Source organism: Podarcis melisellensis (assembly GCF_964234715.1).
Source record: "Podarcis melisellensis genome assembly, chromosome: 14".
NCBI classification, from domain to species: domain Eukaryota; kingdom Metazoa; phylum Chordata; class Lepidosauria; order Squamata; family Lacertidae; genus Podarcis; species Podarcis melisellensis.
The window spans coordinates 26,816,576-26,830,770 of record NC_138546.1 but is presented as its reverse complement, the minus strand read 5'-3'; the positions used below and the strand labels follow the sequence as shown (position 1 = coordinate 26,830,770).

Here is a 14,195-nt window from a genome sequence, read left to right as displayed (position 1 = left end):
TTTGGCTAAATAAATAAATAAATATGCCGCATAACCTAAAGTACGATACCCTTGAAAGAGGTGGAAATATGACCACTCCTGAGAATGTCCCTGGACCCCTACCACTCGGTTGCAAACACCCCCTTTTGGGGGAAAGGGGATTGAGAAGGTTGTGGCACCCAACCCCACATGGAACGAAATACTCATGGATGAAACTGATCGGATTGACCCATTCCAATTAGGGTTCAGGCCTGGGATTTTTATGGGATTGAATTAGGCTTGATTGCCTTAAGGATGACTTTTATTGAGAGGACAGGGGGAATGAGACCCTGCCATTCTTTGTTGTTTTCTCAGCAGCTTTTGGTACCATCGGCCATGATATCCTTCTGAATAGGTTCTGCGAGATGGACACTGTTTTGCAGCTGTTCCACTTCTATCTCAGGGTTGATTTCAGGGTGATTATTTCTTGACTCTCTGACAACTATGCCGTTGGCAAGAAATTATAAAAATGGGAGATTATTAGAGGTGCTGATGGAAGTCCAAAAGATTGTATAAGAGGTGAAATTTTGTGAAATGTATGACAACTTATATGTTTTAAAATGAATAAAAATTATATATAAAAAAAGAGAAAGGAAAGAAACTGAGGGAAAAAAGACAACTATGCTGTTGGGTGCCACAGGGCACCATCCTGTACCCAGTGCTATTTAACACTTGTGTAATGCTGCAGCTGATAGACCTGCACTGTCTGCCAGTTAGCTATCAGGCCAGGTTCAGGAAATGGAGACTTGGGACTCAGCTATATAGCTGCAAATATGTTTTAAGTGTGTTTTAAGTGCATTTTACAAATGTGGCAATAGTTGGCAATGATGAGCGTATGGCAAATTCAATATATTTCTCAAAACGCTTTTAAAAAGGCACTTCACAGTGTCACTTATATGTGTCTAGATTCCACCTTGGTCTATATTAAATGTGTGTTTTTTTTTTAAAAAAAATAAAATCTCAGCCCACAAAGACTTTAGCAAACTTTTATTTCTCTGCCCACAAACTCTTTTACATCCACTTAGTTTGGATCACACTCAGGATAAATGTACACAAGGCAAAGTCATGGAAGGCGAACAGTCAATGAAGATTCGGCCCAGGAATTTGAGGTTACAAAGGAAAGTTCTACTGAACAAGTCCTTAAAAAGTTTTGAAGAAATAACCGTGCACCTCCCTTAGAATTAAAAATTTTCTACCTGAGTATCAAAGGGGAGGAAAAGCATAGAGAGGACAACAGACAGTGGAACAAAGAGGGCATGCAGCAAGGAGGAAACATCCATTTTGACAAGTGGCAGAAATTTAGCCTTCCTGATCAGAGCTGTGCAGTATGCCTCAGTGGCCATTCTTGAGGTTCTGCTTTAGCATCAGGTTCTGAACATGGCTGTGTGCGCGTGTGCATGCACCTGCCTCTTCGACAGCCTTCCCCAACCTGGTGCCCTCCAGCTGCTTCAGATGGTGTGCCCAGCAGGGCTCTATGGAGTGATTTAAGAAGTGGGGTCCCCAGTGGGATCAACAGTATTCTTCCTCTTGCAAAATGATCAGAGGGCATTTCAAAATCCATTAAGATAAAGAAAACAAAAACAAAAAAACAACAACTCCCACTGAGATTTTCAGCAGTAGCTGCTCTCAAAACCAAAAGCAGACATTGGTGGGCCTCTCCCAACCCTGGGCTTTAAGAAAAAGGCAGCGAGAACTAAGCTAGACTGTACGGAAGAAGGAGATTCACTTCTTTTTTGCATAGTTTATTCTGCAGGATACAGGAAGGAAAACGGGGGACAAGTGGGTATGCATAGCGCTGAACCTGCCGTGACCATGGGAGGCCTGCTGTAGATGATCCTCTCTGGTTTCTGAGATCCTCACAGACTCTGCTGATGTGTTTACAAGGTTACCTTATCAGCCATAGGAACCAGAAGGATGAAGAAACCTAGAGCTCAAGCAGACAAATATTTCAGGTTCAATGGTGGGTCCCAATGGGTGTAAATAATTCTCTGTACAACCCACACATGCCCTTATTACGGACTAAGGCTGTGATCCTAAACAGACATAGGCTGCAACCCTAACACAATTTACATGGGCATGAAGCCTCACTGAATTCAACAGCATTTATTTCTGAGTAGGCCTGGCTTTATTTGCGAGTAGGCCCCAGTGAACTCAGTGGAGCTTGTTTCCATGTAAACCTGCATAGGATCACAATGCAGCACTTTATCTGAGCTACGTTAGGATTAGCCATTGAATTTTTTTTGGGGGGGGGGGGAGAAAGGAACTTCTCTTGCTCTGTACTGTGGGCCTGATCCACTCCACACACCATGCCCTCTTCAATGGTGCTTGCAACAGAGCAGACTTGGGCCAAGGGTTGCATTTTCAAATTCTCTCTCTCCGCCGCCCCCCCCCCCAACCAAAGAATCAAAGTTAAATGCTCTCCCCCTTTGCAGAGTGCAGGTTACTCATATGCAAGGTGTAAAAAGCCCATGGTTCCGGAATGTAGATGACGCCGGGGTATTTCTTCCTGAGGATCTTGTCGTTCCAGAGCCAGCCGACCCACAGGGCGATCAATACCAGTGTGATGATGAAGGAGTAGAAAAGGAAGCGTCCGTTGCTGTCCATGAGCAAGCCTTTCCGCTTCTGGTGCATCACCAGAGCCATCAGAGCAAAGAAGGTGAAGATGAAGAGGATGAAGATCTGCCCTTCCGTGACAAGGTACCTGCAAGCAGGGGGGAAAGGGACGGGGGTCAGAGAGCTTTTTCATACAGCAGGGAAGAGAAAGCAGGCAGATGGGGAAGGCGACAACATTCAGCACTAGAAGAAGATGCCTCTCAGGTAAGAGGTCTCCCAGGTTGGCTTCCCAGCACACAGTTTGTTTCTGATGTTTGTGCCCTGCCTTGCTGTACGAAATCTGAATCAAGGCAGGTTGCAAACAATTGTTGTGATAACTACTGAAATGATCTAGACCAGTGTTTCCCAAACTTTTTCGGGCCACTGTCCCCTTGGTTCCATAAACTCATCCCTAGTGGGCCCCCTACCCTATAAAAAGCACGATTCAGAATAGCAGTTTGCATGACCCTTCTAAGGAAGATAAGAACACAATGAAATTCAAAACGGTAATTAATTGCACAATTATTTTTTTTAAAAAAAGCAAATAAAGCTATCTAGCTTAATTAATTCAACAAAACTGGCTGCCCATCCCCTGATGAACATGATTCAGGGATACCGGCTTTTCAAGGTCTGATAGTCATTTACACCTCCAGTGCCCCCTGTCTTTTATTATTCCCTCCCGCAAAGGGTGTACCAAGCTCTTTGGGAACCACTGATCTAGGACCACTGATCTAGTACACCACGGTTAAAAGCAGCACCAGCAAAACCTTGAAGAAAAGCAACATTCCAGAAAAACAATTAAAAACAGATGTGTGTTACTTAAGAGTAACAAATTCTACTCTTCCAAGTTACAACTAGGGATCTTGGTTAAGATTCAGGATATTTGCAGTAGCCTTTGAACAGTAGCCCCCTCCCCCCCGATGATGCATCGGTGGCCTCATGTAGCTGTGTAGCATCTAATTGTGACTTCCCCCTCCTCCTCCTCCTCTCCAAAGCCACACCTGGCTCACTTACCAGTAATAGAGGCTGCTGGGCCCAATGAGGAGTAAAGCAGCCACAGGTATCCTCTGCTGCTCTTCTTTAATGGGGATGAAGCAGCCGGAAAAATAGATGCACAGGATAAGGAAGAAAGGGATGTACCTGCGAGAGGGAACACAATTACAACGGAGCCATCAGCAGACACTGTCAACAGGCACCTCCCCAGATTTAATGCAGAAAAGAGGGGTTCTTTGCTTCAGCTGTAACAGCATGAACACTGGGTGAAGTCTCTGAACAAGAGCATTGTAGTAGTAAAGGTCTGTGCTCTGTCCCTTTCCCCAGAGATCTGACCAGGTCCTCTGCAGATGGTTTCAAGCTGCTCCTTACAGCCCTGAGAGCCAGAAAGTTCATTCATTCATTCATTCATTCATTCATTCATTCATTCATAAATAAAGCAAACAAGCAAGCAAGCAAGCAGGCAGGCAGGAAAGCAGGCAGGCAAGCAAGCAATCCTTGCCCAGTGTGGTGCCCTTCTAAGAAGAGTCTGGCTGGTTCAGGACAGTGGCTCATCTAGTCCAGCATTCTCTTCTTACAGTGGCCAGTGGGAAACCTACATGCAAGACCTAAGAAAAAGAGTCCTCTTGCCTCCTGTGGTTTCCAGCAAGTGGCATTCAGAAGCATTGCTGCCTCCAAATGTGGAGGCGGAACACAGCCATTGTGGCCAGTAGCCAATGATAGCCCTCTCTTCTGTGAATTTGTCCTCCGGATGTCTTGGACTACAACTCCCATCATCCCCAGTTGGTGGGGGAGGCTGTTCTAACTAACCACTAACTTTAACCCTAGCTCTTAATCAAGTAAAAGCAAGGGCTGGCTTAGATGCTCGGTTTGTTATCTAATCGCAGCTGGCAACCACCCATGGCCATACGAACGAACGAAAGCACAATTGATTTGGGAGATAACACAGAGCTTCTGGGGAGGTCAGCGAGAGAAGTCTGGGTGGAACTGGATGCGAGGAATGGCTTAAGGAGAAAAGCGCAAGGGGGCCTCTCATGCAAGCGGCCGTCTTCCAGGACTTATGCAGAAGTTAAGAGGCATCAAGGACATTTCACTGCTCCTTCCGCAGCCCAGAGCAGTGGCTAGCGTCACAGGTCAATAACCAGAACCAAAGACGTCAAGTCTCTCTGAGCCAAATTCTGCCGCATATTAGCCAGGGATAAATGTCACCAATTTTACCAGGGAACACACTCAACAGAAGAAAAGGTTATCCGTTCAAGCTGCCTATCGCTGTTAAATCCAGAATGCTCATTTCATTTTGGGTCCTTACTGCTGCTCCCCCCTCCACTTCCCAGTGGAAGATCATTTATGTATGTGCTTTCTAAAGTCACGCCTTCCTCCTGTCAGGACTGTTTGAGAATAAAATGCGGACACAACCAGAAACGGACTTCTTATGCTACTGTTAATAGAGGGTGAGAAAATCCTCCCCCCCAAAAAAAAATGTGGGAGAGAGAGATCTGTAAAATGCACCTCCACAAGGGATCAAGTCAAAAGAGATGCACAGAGTTTAATTAAAAACGTGTTGTGGAGGCGAGGGAACCAGGCCAAGATTTTGGTTGTCAGAAATGATTTTTGGAAACCAATTGCAAAAGAGATACAAGGTTCAAGGTGTTGCTATTAGTATACAAAGCCCTTAACAACCTGGGACCACCTGCAAGATCGCCTTACCCCTTAAATGCTCACTCTGCTGTTTCGATTGGTGGAACTGGCCCCATTACAAGTGCCACATCATATCAGTTCCACATTTGCAAGCACTTGATCTTTTAGTATGGCAGCACCTGCACTTTGGAACTCCCTGCCACTTGACACCAGACAGATGCCTTTGCTGTACTCCCTTTGACACCTGCTAAAAACATTTTTGTTTAGACAAGCCTACCAAGAGATGTAAATGTTGGTGATTGATTTGATCTGTTTTTAGTTTATTACGGATTTTATCCCTTGAATGTTTTAAAGAGTTCTTTTTACTGATGATATTATTGTTTTATTTTCTTTGTAAGCTTTTTCAAAGTTTTTTTTTAAACAATTAAATGGTGTATAGATTTTATGAAATAAAATAGGAATTATTATTGAGTGGCATTTTCTCCTCCAAGAAAAGTGTGTGTGTGTGGGGGGGAAGCGAGGAACACCAGCACAATACCCCAACCTGATACGTGGGAAACGCCCTGCAGTTTACTTACCACATTGAATGGCCCAGATATTCATCATAATAATACAGCAGTTCAAATGAATCAATCTGGAAAGGAAGGAAATGAGAGTTAAGCCAATGCAAGTTTCCCAGCCAGCAGCAGAAACAAAACAGGCAGGAAGCACCAAAACCTCCCGTTACCAGTGTCTCCGGCTTGAGGTTTTTGATGATGGGGTTCTCCCGGACGGACAAGTGGAGCTGGTAGCCGCTGAAGATCAGCCGGTGGTTGACGGAGTCCCCCACCAGGTGGATGCTGGCTCCCATGACGAAGGTGATGATGCAGATGTACACCATGGACCGTGGGAGAGTCTTGGGGGACCTTTCAATGAGCTGCAATGGGAAACTCCTCTCAAGAACATGGAGACAATCAGACCCTGCCCTACACCTACACACACACACACACACCTCTTCCTCAGGCAAGCAGTGGTGTAGCGTGGGGGGTGCAGGGGGGGCCGGCCGCACCGGGCGCAACATCTGGGGGTTAGGGTTAGGGGGCGCAAATTACTTGCCTTGCCCCGGGTGCTGACAACCCATGCTACGCCACTGCAGGCAAGAGCTGGAAACATCCTGTAGACAGGACTCACAGTTCTTGGGTTCCAATGACTTTTTCAATTTCATTTGTTTTTAATTTCATTTGTTTCCTAAAGGAAAGGACTATTTTTAAAAATAAAAATTAAAGAGCAGAACTGCAGCCTCCACTGACCTGCAATTAATTCAACCACCCTTTCCACGTCAAATCAATTGATTGTTATGCATTAGCCTGAAGGATCAAAAGCGGCCAATTCCATTGCCTCCACTGCACTATTTGAGAGTGTTCCTGTGCCCCACAAGCAGCGGCTGATTCCACCCCCACCCCAATCTGCAAAGCTCTTGAAATGCAATTTCATATCAAATTTTAAAGGCAACGCCGGCCATTAAGTCATATAAGGCAGAATGAAACAATGAGACTGGTCCCAAATTAACTTATGTTACGAGTTGAACCCAGGGAAAAAGAGTAATTCTAGTTCCTATGGTTCAGAAACCTAAACATTCACACTGACCTAACTACTGCAGAAAACATCCTCGCTAGTTCTAAAGACCCGAATGTGTTTACACACACACCCCTATATAAACTCACCTTGTAATGTGCATCTGTTCAGCTCACAAGCAATTGTCACTCACCTGCTTGCATTTCAACAAGACCTTTTGTATGTAGTCATTATGACACAATTTTTATCTGAATGTTTTATCTCTGAGAACAGACACTCAAAAGGGGGTTGCTCCGACAGCTTATTTTGCTGAATCATTTGGGCTGCATTGCATAGCTGCTGTAGGGATTACAGCAAGATCACATATGTGATCACTAAAAAAAAGCTAGACAAATGCTAAGTATTATTAATTACTTAGCCCCCGTTTTCTGCCAGAGAAAAGCTGCTTTACTTATAGCAAACATTTGCAGTTATGCCTAATATTTCACGGACCAGCTTTCCCAAACCAGGTGCCTTCCAGATGCTCTGAACTCCCCAAACCCAGAAGATCCGGCCACCATGGCCAATGGTTAGGGATTATGGTAGTCTGAGCCCAACAACATCAAAAGCTTGGGGAAGGTTGTCATTGGTGAATGCTACCATGGCTGTGTTTACTTTGCTGGGCTCTGAGATGCCAACTCCAAGCTTGACATTTGCCATTAGTAACATGCTTCTTGGAGAGCTATTGTCATTTGTTCAACTGATGATGTGAAATGCAAGCAGCACTACCTGATGACACCCATCACAATCATGAAGCTCTACCATGTTAACAGTGACAGTTGACTGTATCAGTGTGTGTTCCGAGAAGCACTGTGCCAAAATCTGGCCTCCGATTTCGTAAAAGTTTTCTTCCTTTGCCACAAAAGTCTTCCAAAGTTCTACCTCAGTAACACAGCACTTTAGAATTTCAACAGGTGTGGGGATCTGAGCTTACTATGCCATTGAGAGGTGGCATTTGTGTTTATCTCTCCAGTAAATGTTTCTGCAGCCTCCCTGCAGCCTCCTGATCTGAAAAAGCTACACAGGAGGAGTTACTTTATGATGTTTTCCCCTGAACTTTTAACCAGAGAGCGGTCACCTAAGAAAGCTGCGAAGTAGACCACTGGCATGATGATTTGCACAATGAAAGAACAGACTCTCATGAACAATCTTAAGAGTAAGATGAACACAACAGAAACCCTGCATGCCACCCATGAGAATTTCATTGAAATTTTCTCTCCTCTGGTGCAATTTCTTTTCTCATTAACTGGTGGCACGAATAAGTGAACATGATAATTTTTTTGGCACAGAACTACTTCTGAGCACCATGGTTTCAGAGAATTCACTTTCCACTCTGATCATTATTCCCGCTATTCAGCCTTCCAAAACACACAAACAGATCTCAGCAGAAATGAGAGAAGAACACTGCTCAAAAATTTACCTTCAGAAGAATAAAGGGTGTTATGACATTGTAAGCCATGTGAAAATAATCGCCAGCACTTGGCTTGTTCAGGGGAAACCATTCCAACGGAAGCACGATCTGAAAGAATGGAAAACGGAAGAAGGGATGAGTTTCATCACTGACAGGCCACACTGAGCAGTGGACTTCTTTTTTAGTTTTATATTGTTATAGGGTCTTTTTGTCAAGGCTGGCCACAAAAGCCATTTCCTTCCTGCTTTTGTGCAGCAAAACCCAAGCGCAACAGAGATTGCAGTAAATGAAAAAGAGACCACTATATTCATTCATTCATTGCATGTACATCCTGCTTCCCCCCCACCCACCCAGATCAAGGTGGTATACTTGGTTCTCTTCCCATTTTATCCCCACAACAACCCTATGAGGTAGGTTAGGCTGAGAGGCAGTGACTGGCACAAGGTCACCCAGTGAGCTTCATGGCCAAGTGGGAATTTGAACCCTGGTCTCCCAGGTCTAAGTCTGAGACTCTAACCACGATCAATAAAACCCCAGTTCCTAACCCCATGTTGCCCCAAAAATGAAGGGCAGGGGTAGTGCGGGAGGATTTCCAGGCACAAGGAAGGATGAACACCCCCACCCCTTACAATTGCCCCCTGCATTCCTGCCTGATAACAGAGCTTTTTCAGAAGTTTGTGCCCATGTAATGAAGGGTGGGGGGCGGGGAGTGCTTTGTGCTTGGGTTACTGTGAGAATAAGATGCTGGACTAGATGGGCCACTGGCCTGATCCAACAGGCCTCTTCTTCTATTCATATTGGGAACAGGTAGAGACACTGCACAGAAGGCACCTTGAGAGGCTTCTCTCTCCCAAGGGATATCAGATCTGCTGCTTAACAGGAGCACACACAGCTTACCTTCATGTATAGTCTACTTGTAAATAAAGCATGTATCTTGAAATCTCTAGCGTTCTCTCTTCCAAAGAAAAGGCTGCCTAGGTAATGCTGTCCCAGGAATTTATGGATGTAAGAAGAGCCCTGCAGCTGGATCAAGCGTGTGGCCCATCTCATCCAGCTGTTCTCACAGATGCCTCAAAGGGAAGCCCCAAAGCAGGTCCCTGGCTGCAACAACACTCTCCCAACCTGTGATTCCCAGAAGCTGGCATTCAGAGGCATGCTGCCTTTGAAACTGAGCACAGCCATCATAGCTACTAGCCATGGGTAACCTTACCCTCCCTGAATTTGCCTAATTTCCTTTTAAAGCCAGCCAAGTTGGGGTCCATCAATGCATCACATAAAATTCCAGAGTTTAACTAAGGCACTGTGTACTTTCTATTGTCTGTCCTAAATATTTTAACATGCGAGGAAATGAGGAACTCACAATTCCTGGTTCTGGGAAATTCCAAATGCTGCGACCAAAATATGTTGTCACCCCCTGCCCCCCGGTCACATAGAGTGACCAACCTCTTTCTGCCCGGAACCCACATTTTTAACAGCCACTGGATGGCAATGAAAATGCAGCGGCACTCACCATGGCAATGGGGCGCCCAAAATCCAGCACCCAGTTCTGCAGAGTGAAATAAAACCACAAGTCGAAATGAAACCGGGGGTTCCTGCAGGCGTCTTCCTCTTGAGCCACTCCATGCCTGCCAAGGAGAACAGTTATTCAATAGTAAAGAAAGAGCTTTAAAAAGTGTTTGGAAACTTCAGCCCGCCCAGAATGCTGACTCAGACCAGTGACAGGAAACAGGTTACTCCACTGCGAAAACAACTTTCTGGATACAAGTACTTGTTAGAACCTATAAAGCCCTATGACTTGGGCCCAGGCTACCTGAAATCTCGTACCTCCCTACATGAATCTGCCTGGGTGCTAAGATAAGCACCTTCTCTCAGTCCCATCACCATCAGAGGCAAGGTTGGTGGTCACATGAGAGGGTGCCTTTTCTGTGGATGCCCCCATATTGCAGAATTCCCTCCCAAGAGAGGTCAGACTGGCTCCTTCTTTGTTATCCTTCTGCCAGCCTTTGTCATCCTTCCACCTTCCTGTTCAGACTGACTTTGGAAACTGAGGAGCAGGCGACGCTGATCACTGGGCAAATTGTACTTGAACTGCTGGTTCTAAAACGTGTTTTGATATATTTTAATGATTTTTTTTTTTAGGTAGGTTTTTAAAAATAATTTTGCATTTTACAATGTTTTTAAATGTTGGAAGCTGCCTTGGATCCCAGCTTGGGAGAAAGGTGGGTTATAAATACATTAAATAGTAATAATGTTACGCGCAACTTGCAAACACTTTAAATATAGAGGATGTTATGTACGGAGTTGAATAGGATCCAAATGCAGCAGTCTGATTGGTCCTAGAACAATAGGATTCAGAATGCAGCAGTCTGATTGGTCCTAGAACAATGCAGCAGTCTGATTGGTCCGCAGGAGCCACCCAATCCAGCTCCAGGTGGAAGCAAACAAAAGGAAGTTTTCACAACCACGCAGGGTTACCTGTGGTACTCAATGCAACAGAGCAACCTTTCCCAAGTTGGCACCCTCCAGATGTTTTGGACTACAACCCCCATCATCCCACTGGCCTTGATGGACCTGATGGAAGCTAGATTCAGAAACCTCTGGAGGGAGGCATGTTGGTGAAAGATGCAGTAGGGCTATGTCAAAATACTGGGGTGGTGGGTGGGGAAAAGTTTATACCTTGGCCAACCAAGAGTGGAATTGGCCACTTGCTGGACCACCTTTGGTTAACTCAAGTTCTCCCAATTTCTGCCAGTTAACCCCAATGTCCAGGTTTCCTGGGTAAAACCAGCTCTTCTCTGACAAAGAATTCAGAGCATTTAGTGGGCTCTCGTCAACAAATGCCTTTGGCTACACTGAGAATGTCAGAAGGGCCTTGCAACAGGGGCCCCATCCAGCATCCTGTTCAGGAGCCAAAAAGGTGCCTGTGGGAGGTTTGCCAGCAGGACCTGAGCACAAGAGCACTTTCCCCTCCTGCAGTTTGCAGCAACTGGTATTCAGAAGCCTCACAACCTCTGATGGTGGAGGATCAGGGTCAGCAGCCACTGAGAGACATCCTCTGAAATAGACTCGGAGTCAAGTGTGGATTTCATGCTCTTTATTCAGCTCATAGTAGTGAGGAAATGGAAGTTCCCCAAAAATATCTCCTTTATATACATTATTTACACAATGGGTCGCACGTGATTGGCTAATTCCTGGATTCTCCTGTAGGCCAATCAGGTTGCGGATTCACTTCCACCTGGAGCTGGATTGGGTGGCTCCTGCAGACCAATCAGACTGCTGCATTTGGATCCTATTCAACTCAGTACATAACATCCTCTATCTTTAAAGTGCCACAAAACTCATGTCTCTTGAGATGGCTGTCCCTCCCCATCAGCGGTCTCTTGTCTCTAAGTCAAGAAGCACATCATATAAGAGCCCTGATGGATCAGGCCAGTGGCCCATTTAGTCCAGCATCCTATTTTCACAGTGCCTGTTGGAAGCCCACAAGCAGGACCCCAGCATAAAAGCCCTCCTCGCTCCCGTGGTTCCCAACAACTGATTTTATTCAGAAGCACTGCTGCCTCCTACTGTGGAAAGTCAGCTTTAATGCATGTTTTATGGGGAGACAAAAGAGAGGGGCTTTCTGGGCTTAGATGCAACCTTTCCCAAACTGCTGCCCTCCAGATGTTTTGGACTACAATAAAGCTGTGCTGGCTGGGCCTGATGGAAGCCCAAAAATGTTGGTGGGGGCCACTTAAACTAGGTTGGGGAAGGCTGCTTTGAAGTAGCCCCTTTGCCCATAAAAGCCTTCTTGTCATTTATTTAGACACTGATGCGATCAGATAAGAGTGTAATTAAGCAGTACACAAATTGTCTAGAATGAAGAATTAAATTAAAAAATAACAAGTGAGAGAGTGACACTTAACAGTTTCATTAACTAAGTATTTGGGATGGTTATGGAATTCTGGTGCTGGATCTAGTTTAAATTTGAACTCCACAGAGAAGGTCTCAGATACTACCCTCAGAGGACTGAAGTCTTCTACAGAACTTCAGCTGGTTTTTAAAAACGTGATATGATGCAGTTTCTTCCACCAGACTGGAAATAAAGAATTTTTCAGGGTGCTGGTGTTGGTGGAAGGCTTTCAAAAATGCATACCACTTTATTAGTCAATTCAAGGAATTTATGTACCAGCTTTCATTCCGAATAGGAATTACCAAGGCGGTTCACAAACAAATTAAACAACCACAAAATTTCATAATAAAGCAAAGTTAAAATATACATCAGCACCAAGACAAAAATGTCTCCGTTTGGAAACTCTGCTACAGCTTGGCAAGTGGGTTGCGGAAATTTATTCTAGGAAAAGCATGAGATTCTGTCTCAGAACACGGATTAAATCCATCCAGTATTAAAAAAAAAAATCAGCGAGGAAAGTCGTTGATCCTCGGGGCTTATAAGAGAGGCCTTTCATTAATTCCTGCTACTATCATGCCTTGCACGATATATTCCGCCGCGAGGGGACTAGACCTGCCTGCTCAGGGAAATCCTTTTTTTCAAAGTACTGTAAGGATTTCACCACGGATAAGAACCAGCCTTGCAAAATGTGGGGTGGGCGGGGGAAATCCGCCCGCACCTAAAACGATTCCACGCAAAGAAGGCGGCGTTGCCAAACACCGTCTAAACCACAAGCAATGATAGGGTTTTGTGCAAATGTGGGGAGGGTCCCTGATCAAAGGCCCTGATTCTGGCCGCACTTTGCAGCAAGTGGCCTCCTGCCTGCGAGGCTCCACACTCTCTGTCCTGCCTGCCCCTGCGCGGGCGGCTTCCCCAGGCGCCCTCCCCAATCTCTGCCCGGCGCAACAGAGAAGCGCTGCAGCGCCTTCGGGGCAGAGACCTACGTCCCCCCACGCTTGCAAAGCCATAGGGCTGCGCTGCAGCCCAAGCAGCCTCCTGAGCGGCTGGACCAACGGGCAGAACCCAGGGGCGGAGGGGCTTGCAGGGTGCTGGGTTGGGAGCATCTCCCCTCTTCCGAGGGGCGACTCACCTGCCCGACGACGAGACCCCCGCGGCCGCCTGCCGCCTCCGCACGCCCGACATGGGGAGGGCGCTGGGGCTGCCTGGCCTAGCGCGTCTCCTGCGGGCGCCCCCGAGCTCGGGAGCCTTCCTCTCCGCCGCGGCTCTCCATGCTCGCCCGGGAAAGGAGGAGGAGGGCGGGGAGGGGGCGAGGCGGGGCCAAGCGGCCGGGGCAGGGCCGGGCCCGCCTCTTCCGAGGCTCAGCAGCGCCCGGCCGCCGCCGCCATCACCAGCAGCAGTGGCTGCGCGCCTTTACGCACGGGAGAGGCGCGGGAACGCCAGGAGGCGGAAAGGAACTCTGCACATGCTCTAGGTCTGTTCGTTGCCCGCCAGGGGTGGCCGGACTCCCATCATCCCTCAGCATTAGCTGTGCGAGGAGGCTGTTGGGAGTTGGAGACCTTGGCAACCGCTGGATAGACCGGTGACAAGCACGCCAGACGTTTAAAAGCACTCTTATGCCACTTTAAGATTCGCTTTAAAAAGCGGGCTTTATCACAGCACAAGCTGTCCCTTTGGATCCTAGCATTTTTGTCATCCTGTTATTATTTTGTTATTCAGCAACTGCCCAGCCACTTTCCCACAAAGATCTCATTACTCACCTGAGGGTTTCTGCACTGCTTACTATTGCAAGGTATTGGAAAACTCTAAACGCAGACCTGTTTGAGATCGGGATCTCACAACTCCAGGATTTAAGGGACAAACGGACGGCCAACGTCCAAAAGAGTCGAACAGACAAGAAAATCCCTACTTTTCAATCTGCCTGGAACAGTTTTACTGCATATGCAAAATTGATAGAGCATGGTTATTGGCCTCCAAGGACACATGGCAACTTGCGGAATGATACCTTTCTTTAAAAACTGAAATGATTAAAAAAGTTAAATGTAATTAAATTGACATTTG

General features: G+C 46.3%; 1 protein-coding gene across 1 annotated transcript; it reads right to left on the bottom strand.

Moving 5' to 3' along the window:
- Positions 1-990: 990 nt before the first annotated feature.
- On the bottom strand, positions 991-13,426 carry CLN6 (CLN6 transmembrane ER protein). Its single transcript, XM_081888759.1, has 7 exons — positions 13,267-13,426; positions 9,756-9,870; positions 8,255-8,353; positions 5,969-6,157; positions 5,820-5,875; positions 3,625-3,750; positions 991-2,719 (listed from the first exon to the last, which is right to left on the bottom strand). Exons 1-7 carry the CDS (start codon positions 13,317-13,319, stop codon positions 2,428-2,430), a joined length of 930 nt encoding a protein of 309 aa, XP_081744885.1. The 5' UTR covers positions 13,320-13,426; the 3' UTR covers positions 991-2,427.
- Positions 13,427-14,195: the final 769 nt, after the last annotated feature.

Bases quoted from the DNA above. Each gene is read 5' to 3' on its own strand.
- CLN6 (XM_081888759.1), bottom strand. From the start codon at position 13,319: ATGTCGGGCGTGCGGAGGCGGCAGGCGGCCGCGGGGGTCTCGTCGTCG. The intron at 6,158-8,254 runs GTAAATTTTTGA...TTCCCATTGCAG, and splicing joins CACCCTTTATTCTTCTGAAG to CTCATTGAAAGGTCCCCCAA. The intron at 2,720-3,624 runs GTAAGTGAGCCA...CCCTGCTTGCAG, and splicing joins CCCAGCAGCCTCTATTACTG to GTACCTTGTCACGGAAGGGC.